This window comes from Etheostoma cragini, chromosome 5, assembly GCF_013103735.1.
Source record: "Etheostoma cragini isolate CJK2018 chromosome 5, CSU_Ecrag_1.0, whole genome shotgun sequence".
NCBI lineage: Eukaryota > Metazoa > Chordata > Actinopteri > Perciformes > Percidae > Etheostoma > Etheostoma cragini.
In genome coordinates, this window is record NC_048411.1 from 29,772,763 (window position 1) to 29,781,037 (window position 8,275).

Below are 8,275 nucleotides of genomic sequence, written 5' to 3' on the forward strand. Positions count from 1 at the left end.
AGCTGTCTGATTGATTTTTTAGGGAGACCAGTAAAGACCCCGTTACAGTAGTCAAGTCTACTGAAGATGAAAGCATGGTATAATGCATTATTGAAGGTATAATGCAAATCACACACAATGTTTAAACACATATAACATTTTAAATCCCAACAGAATACAACCATGGATCGGCCCCTTTATACCCTCCATCAGTCCTCCAGGAACCTAAGATCGTCTAACAGTCAAATTCAAGGCCCACGGGCCAAATCCGGCCCCTTGCTAATTTAGGATCCGGTCCCTATATACATTTAGGTTCACAATACATTTTGGCCCACCTACTTTTTGTTACTTTCACAATATTTATTTCGACATTCTTGACGCTGTTTCCAAACGTTTTTGGCATTTTCTTCAACGTTTTTGTCGCCCAAACTGTATGTGAGGAGTTTATTTGAGACATGCAATAATACAGTCAAAGATATTTGATTTTCCCATGACATAAAAAGCATTAAACTCTATGTCTGGCCCTTGATGCGGTTCTCATTTTCTAGTGCGACCCATAGACCAGGGGTGGTCTAATCAGGTCCTTTTAGCTATTGCCCAGTCTAGGATGAAGACCTATTCACATTAGGTTCTCCTCTACTGCCGAAATAGTGAAGTCTTGTCTTAAAACACAACTTCCCACAAGCCATCTCTCTGATGAACAGCTGACTTCTTACCCACAGTGTCAGATTCAGTTCTGGTCAATAACCCAGTAACATGGTCTCTACAGCACCTGTTACTGGTTCCACTTATTATTCCACTTATTTAGTATTTATTCATCATTCTCATTCACTATTCCAGAGCTATTCATAATGTTCATATTGTAATATAATAACATAACACTATTTATCCCAGCCTCCTTTGCACTATGCTCCACATTTAAATAATTTGTATTGCACTCTTCATTGCACTATTGCCTCTATATTTTTCTGTTTAGAGTATGTACATATTAGTGTGTATATAGTAGTGTGTATATTTTTGTTTTGGTTGTTTTCTATGTGTTAGCACAGTGTGAGCAACGATGTTCCAAAAAATAATTCTTCGTATGTGTCCTCATGCCTGGCAAATAAAGCTGATTCTGGTTCTGACATTTCTAGTCTTTGGCGTATGATTTAGTTTAGGGACATTCGTATAGAAGTGTGTGGTGTTCATTGTGTCTTTGTTTTTATTGTCTTCCTTTGTTTGTATCACATAACATAACTTTGTACAGCACTTTGTTCAGCCTAGGTTGGGTTTAGTGAGCTCTATAAATACATTTATTTCACTTTTAACACTTCCCAGAGTGTTAAATAGGACTCATATACATCCCAATACTGCACTAAGTGCAACTTGCAAACACAGGTTTGACTTAAATCTAAATAAATATAATTTACATAGGTTGTACATTTTTATTCCCAACTTGTACATATGTTTGGAAATTCTTTCCTTTGTATTTTTTTGTATCTAAATTCTTTGAATAGATGTTCTTGTATTCAATGGTGTTTAGTATTTCTTGTGTATTCTGTATGTGTTTCTGATATTTTGCTTCTGGAGCACTGAAATACTCCAATTCTGGATCAATAAAGTCGAATCTAATCTAATAAATGGATTTGTTGAAGGACAAAAAATGAAATGCAAAGACACATTTCAAAGCAACAGAAGTTGACCCAACGTGTTTAACAGTTGAGGCAGATCTTAAACCATCTTCCTCGATAAAACAATAACAACAAAGAAATACACGGTGCACAACAGGCAACAATACAAAATGAAATACAAAACAATTTACACAATAAAACCGAAGCCAGGTAAAGAAATATCAAGCCTATTGGATATTATAAAGTAAATTTTGAAGTATAACTGTTGAAACGTAGCTTCTCAAATTCAAATGCTTGTTGGTTCCCTTAATCTTCTCTGGTATACCTGAATATATTTGGGGTTGGGACTGTTTAATGGACAAAACAAGCTATTTTACACTATTTTAAAAGAACAAGACAAAGGGTGGAGGTGAGGTTAATACTACCCCTATCCCCTCTGTTGTTAGTTATTACATCAATCACAGGCCTTAACATGCACAATGTTAGGAGTCAGCTGGTCTACACAGGGACACATCGACCCTCCGGTCCCCGGACCCTGATCTAGTGCTGCTCACAAAACCTCTCTGCCAAAACCCGGGATCGAACCAGGGACCTTTAGATCTTCAGTCTAACGCTCTCCCAACTGAGCTATTTCGGCTCCTCTCCACCTGAGACAGATATATCTGTGCCATACACAGGCAGATCCATTATTATCTGAAAGACCTTAGTCCCTATGGAACCAGATCAGGACCACATGGGAGAATATTTCCTGAGTTCTGAGTTCAAAAATGTAAATGTGCGTTAGCGTGTTGGATGCGTTTCACACATACCCTCCGAAGGTGGAGCGACGCCGCTGTTGTTGCTAGCTGAAACCTCTGAACCCCTGACCTCGGCTCCACCGGTCTCAGCCTGGTCCGCTAACCGGTCCGCATCTCTAGCCAGACCTTCAGATGCTTAGCCATTCCAACCCACACGCTAACGCTAGCTGGTTAGCAGCACGGCCAAAGCTTACTCGCCAAGTCAATGGATTTATAATAACACACCATGTTGTGCAGTTATTATTCCATTCATGTGTCTCTTAATTCATCCCATGAAGCGCACATCACACGCACTCCACGCCGTGGAGTCCCTGAACTGTCGTTTAACATCCAAGTCACAGACAGAGTAATGTTAGTGATGCACGCACGCACACACACACACATTGTTACACACGCACGCACACGGTGTGTTCAACTGTTATCTTAACTGTTAGCTTCTCAAATTCGCTTGTTGGTTCCCTTAATCTTCTCTGGTTGGAAACTTAATATATTTGGGGTTGGGACTGTTTCGTGGACAAAACAAGCTATGTTACACTATTTTAAAAAGTCAAAGATAAGGGGTTTAGGGTTATTGATCCCGCATGAGGGAAAATACACTGTTTCCCTCCGTTGTTAGTTATTACATCGATCACAAGCCTTAACAACAAGTGGAAAGATGAAAGCAGGTCTACACCAGGACCTTGACCATCGAGTCCCACACCCTGAACTGCTATTTATAAAATCTCTCTGCCGAAACCGAGGATCGAACCAGGGACCTTTACATCTTCAGACTAACGCTCTCCCAACTGAGCTATTTCGGCTCCACACCAATAGTAACTGCATGGAGACAAGAAACAGGCTACAGAAGTCGATTTGAGCCACATTATGATAAAATATGTGTTTTGAGTTCTGAGGTTAAAATTCTTCTTTTTTCATGTCAGAATTCTGACAAAAAAAAATAATATATTTATAAAGCCTCAACGCAGAGGTTGAAGGTTTGAATCCAGCCTGGGACGATTTCTTGCATGTCTTTCCTCTCTTCACCTAGCTGTTCTGTCAATTAAAAGGTGGAAAAGCCCCCAAAACCCCCCCGATGTGAGCACCAACGGCATCCGTTTGTTGCACAATTTTCATGTAATAATTTGTCTTTCTTTCTGTATTTTCTAAAAAAAAATTCACAGTCTGTTTTGTTTTGTTGTTGCTGCTGCTGCTGTTGTTGCTTTTTTTGTTAAAACCTGACCAGGGACAAGGACTGCAAGACGCCCTTTATACTTTGCACGTTTCACATCTGGTTGTGATAATGTTATAGGTATTGTTCCTGATAAATAAACAATACAATAAAAAATATCAACCACATAGTGAACGTGACTTAACTGAGCAACATCTGTCCTACCTGAAGAAGATGTCAGTGTGGCCCATGTTGAGCATGTAGTCCTTCCCTCCGACCTCCTGCAGATGCAGGGCGATGAACTTCGGCCTGTGGCATCGGATAGTCTGGGACAAAGCAGCAAAAACACGTCCCACATTACAGATTAAGATTAGATTAGATTCAACTTTATTGTCATCACACAGGTACAACGCAACGAAATGCAGTTTGGGTCTAACCAGAAGTGCAATAGCAGCAGGTGCAGGATATACACTGGTTCCATAAGTGCAGGACATGGATATGTTATGAATAAATATAGAGATGAATACTATTATAAACAGGATTTTACGGATAGATTTGTCCTATGAATGCAATATATAGATAACTAGTAATGTGAACAGGATTTACAGCTGGATATGTACTGGATATAATATACAGGTGGATATTACTATAAATAGAATTTTTACAGATATGTACAATGCACATAATATACAGATGGTTGTTACTATAATAGAGTTTACAGGTGAATATGTACTATGGATATATATACAGATGGCTATTACTATAAACATTAATGAGGAGTGAAGGGGAAATCTGTGTGTTACAGGATTAGCACTGTTGTCCCAAGTATTGTAAGTTAACAGGGCATTTGTCCAGCTTGTGGTAACCTTCACAAAAGTGCTAATTTTGGCGATGACAGGCTCAGATTAATATTTTAATTGTCTGGTAACATTATGGAAAGGATCCCTTAAGAGATGGACCTTCAAAACCTCTTTGAGACCTTTCTGTTTAACCAGAAACCGCTCTGAAGTTGCTAGTGCTAAACCCACCAGACTCCATTTAAAAAAGCAATACTTTTAGCGTGTGTAGAGCCGACATATTTTCACATGTAAATCGGTAAACTATGGGTTTATTTTAACCAAAACTAGAGTTGTGATGGTTGGAAAACTGGACAAACGACCCATAATGGCTTTTCATAGTTTTATTTTGTTTCTGTCGACTTTGAATGAAGTGTATTTTACAATGCTTAAATTATGGTTTATTTACATGGAGTCTGGTGTCTTTAGCGAACGCAACTTTGCAATGCTTTGTTTATTCTTTAAGATAAAGGTCGAACTCCTTAGAAATCCTTTCCATGTTGACAGACACTTTGAATATTAACCTGAGCCTGTCAAAGGCAGAAGGAGCACTTTTGTAGCCGTATATAGAAGTTGGACAATTTTTCTATTAACTTACATCATAGCTTGTTTCACCAATGCCGACTACACCGATCCTTCTTAATACTGAACCAATGTCAAAGACTGTTGTTCACATTAGTCCCAAATAAAGGATAAAAAGGTCCAGGTTGAAAAAAACTGTAGTTACCCTTTGAGATCTAGTCGCATGGGACTAGCATTACCTGGCGACCTCTAGTCATTTGGGATAATTAGGGAGGTTGTCTTGCTCCATTATTTCTGAGAGAAGTGTGAGTTTCGGACATTCTTTCCTAAACAAGCACATTTTTGGGATCGCGTGACATGTGTTTGCAGTGTTTGCTGCATTTGCAACATTAGTGTTAATGGGGTTGTGATGGGGAAATTACATTTAACCAATGATTTTCATATTAATTATTCATAACAAGATCTCCAAGACTTCTCAGAGTCTATGGTTCCTGTATCTGTCCTCAGTGGGATCTTCTTTGTAGGAGAAAACTGGATTTGTTATGACTTTGCATTCTCCTACCAAGGATAGATACCGGATAGAGACATAAAGTCTGACAGAAACAGCTGTCTAAAGCTGTGTTTATTATAGCAGGTCCCAGGTCCCAGGTCCCAGGTCGAGACCAGCTGGGGGGAGGCCTCGGGGAAGACCCAGGACTATGTGGAGGAACTTCCAGCTGGGAGGAGGCCTCGGGGAAGACCCAGGACTATGTGGAGGAACTTCCAGCTGGGAGGAGGCCTCGGGGAAGACCCAGGACTAGGTTGAGGGATTATATCTCCAACCTGGCCTGGGAACTTCTCAGGATCCCCCAGTCGGAGCTGGTTGATGTGGCTCGGGGAAGGGAAGTTTGGGGTTCCCTACTGGAGCTGCTGCCCCCGGGACCTAATACCGGAAAAGCTGATGAAGATGGATAGATGGATAGATGGATGGATGGATAATTATGTGGAATCTTTTGGGATTGTGGCTGTTATCAGGGACTGTGCAGAGCAACATGGAGCTGTTGAATTTGTTGGGATGTCACCAGCGTAATGATGCCAGAACCAACTATGTCACACAGTTTTTATCTGCCTGAAACGCAGCAGTCTGTCCACGAAATGCGAGAGAGAAAACCATGTGACACTTCCAGGGTGGAGTAGAAGTACTAAATGATTAAAACTGTGAATTATTAATACGAGACTCAGGAGGTCCACACTCACCTGATACAATTCTTGAAGCCATTCATTTTGAATTTCACCCACCTGTAAAAGAACAAAAAGCAAAATCCATCAAAAGAAGTGCAATCTTTCTAAAGGAATGGCCTAAAACAAGGGTGTCAAACATACAGCCCATGGGCCAGAAGTGGTCCGCCAAAGGGTCCAATCAGGCCCACTGGGTGCCTTTGGAGAGAAGTAATTAATTCCAAATTTACCACTTTAATCTAAGCAAATATCTAGAACTAAGAGTTCTTGTTTTCTTAAAATTTGGCCCGGGAACTGAAATATGACCCTGGTCTAAAACGTAATCCTAAACCTGCATTCATTTGTGTTTTGGGCCACATGAGCAGGGCTGCAAATAAAAATAATTTTCATTGTTTTTCAATAATCTGTTGATTATTTTTCCCAAAAGCCGAATGTGACGTCCTCAAATGTCTTCTTTTGTCCACAACTCAAAAGAAATTCAGTTTATCGTTCCAGAAGAGAGAAGAAACTAGAATTTATTCACATTTAACAAGCTGGAATCAGAGAATTTTTACCTGATTTATTAAAATAGTTGGCAATTAATGGAACAGCTGACAACTAATTAATTATTCTTCTCTGCAGCTCTACTGACATCCCATGTAAAATGTTTTTGAGGAAGTCAATAAATCCAGAACGGAAACTGCTCTGAGCTATAATTAACTCCGAGCAGGTTAAAACGAACAAAAAGGATCGTCTGGGAAATGATTTCCAGTGTGTGACGGGAGTCAGTTTAATTTTAATGTCACTTACTTACACGGCAATACTGTTGTACTGTTTGTACTATGGCAACTGCACTTTACTTTAAAATACCTTTATTTGACGCCACTTCACTTCAGTCTACCTTCTGCTCATTGTCTGTTGTTTGCTTGTTTTTGCTCTTATTGTAGAAGATGCTGCTGTAACAAGGGAATTTCCCCGTTGTGGGATGAATAAAGTACTGCCTAATCTAATATATATATATATATATATATATATATATATATATATATATAACCCAGACTACTGCACTAAATGCAACCTGCACAATGGGTTTAATTACATTTTATTCCTATTATTGCAGTTGCACATTTTGGTTTTCCCATCCTGTGCATATTCAAATATTTGTTCTTTGATTTTATTCCTATATATATATATATATATGTATATATATATATTAATATTTTATGTATACTGACTATCTACCTATCTATCTATCTGTCTATTTATCTATCTATTTATATTTACACCCCCGTGAAAGGTCAAATTAAACGTTAACCACACAGCTACACAGGTGAAAACAGCTTCCTGATTCCTGCACATCTCCGGCTCTAAACCGGCTTCTCTGGCTTCTTTAAAGATCCCCAACGGCTCCGTAACCGTGGTATCCAACCACGCCCGGCTCCGCGCTTTCCCCGTCGCAGACTAATGCTCAAACCCCCCCCCCCCCGACACCAGCTGCATTCATGAACCAGCTGGTAAACGGCTTTGCATAGTGCATTTGCATGGCACTGTGGCACGGACGACTGCAGCTTACATCAGTCTGGCTTCTTCCAGTCTGAACATTACCCCAAGCACCCTGATTCAAATATATCACTGTAATATAGTAATATACATATACATACACACATATATATATATATATATATATATGTATATATGTATATATGTATATATAACTGTTGCAACGCTGTGCAGCTCATGTGACTCCAAACTCCACTAACTCCACCCCAGACTTGTTTGACAGATGTTTAAAAAGCTAAATAAAATAAAAGCTCATGAATCATTTATACTTGAGATGCAATTCTGTTTGTACATTAAAAGTTATTTTTGGTGGGTTTTTTTACAACCTTGACCCGATTGTCCCATGCTTTGGTGTCTGAGTGACTAAAGATCTTTAAAACTGATCAAGTTTTGAGCGCAAACGCAGTGCTGCAATGTAATCATTTTATTTTTTATTATACTTTATTAACCCGTTTGTGCCGGATGCTTCGCGCCGACACATCTACCGCCGGTTACTGCGTTGCGTAACTCTGAACCTCCTGCCGGCTGCTGCGTGGCACAGCGTTTTGTATTCGTCGGTCTTTTCATGACGCGTGCAGCAGAGAACGCACCGTCATTGGTTCAAATACACAGGAGGCGGGTCTT

At 39.7% G+C, this 8,275-nt stretch overlaps 1 protein-coding gene, 1 long non-coding RNA gene and 2 other non-coding genes across 4 annotated transcripts in view; all 4 read right to left on the bottom strand.

Annotated features, from left to right (window-relative positions):
* Nucleotides 1-8,275, bottom strand: part of inpp5l (inositol polyphosphate-5-phosphatase L) — a 37,450-nt gene that overhangs the window by 24,216 nt on the left and 4,959 nt on the right. Inside the window, exons 2-3 of the mRNA XM_034870902.1 lie at nucleotides 6,131-6,172; nucleotides 3,762-3,862 (exon numbers count right to left, since the gene is read on the bottom strand). Coding sequence (XP_034726793.1) covers nucleotides 3,762-3,862; nucleotides 6,131-6,172 — 143 coding nt within the window. The remainder of the gene's footprint in view (nucleotides 1-3,761; nucleotides 3,863-6,130; nucleotides 6,173-8,275) is intronic.
* Nucleotides 2,157-2,229, bottom strand: trnaf-gaa. Its single transcript has one exon. It is a non-coding gene; the product is annotated as a tRNA-Phe (tRNA).
* Nucleotides 3,117-3,189, bottom strand: trnaf-gaa. Its single transcript has one exon. It is a non-coding gene; the product is annotated as a tRNA-Phe (tRNA).
* Nucleotides 6,886-8,275, bottom strand: part of LOC117944276 — a 2,059-nt gene continuing 669 nt past the window's right edge. Inside the window, exons 2-3 of the long non-coding RNA XR_004656525.1 lie at nucleotides 7,160-7,169; nucleotides 6,886-6,896 (exon numbers count right to left, since the gene is read on the bottom strand). This is a non-coding gene — a long non-coding RNA (uncharacterized LOC117944276). The remainder of the gene's footprint in view (nucleotides 6,897-7,159; nucleotides 7,170-8,275) is intronic.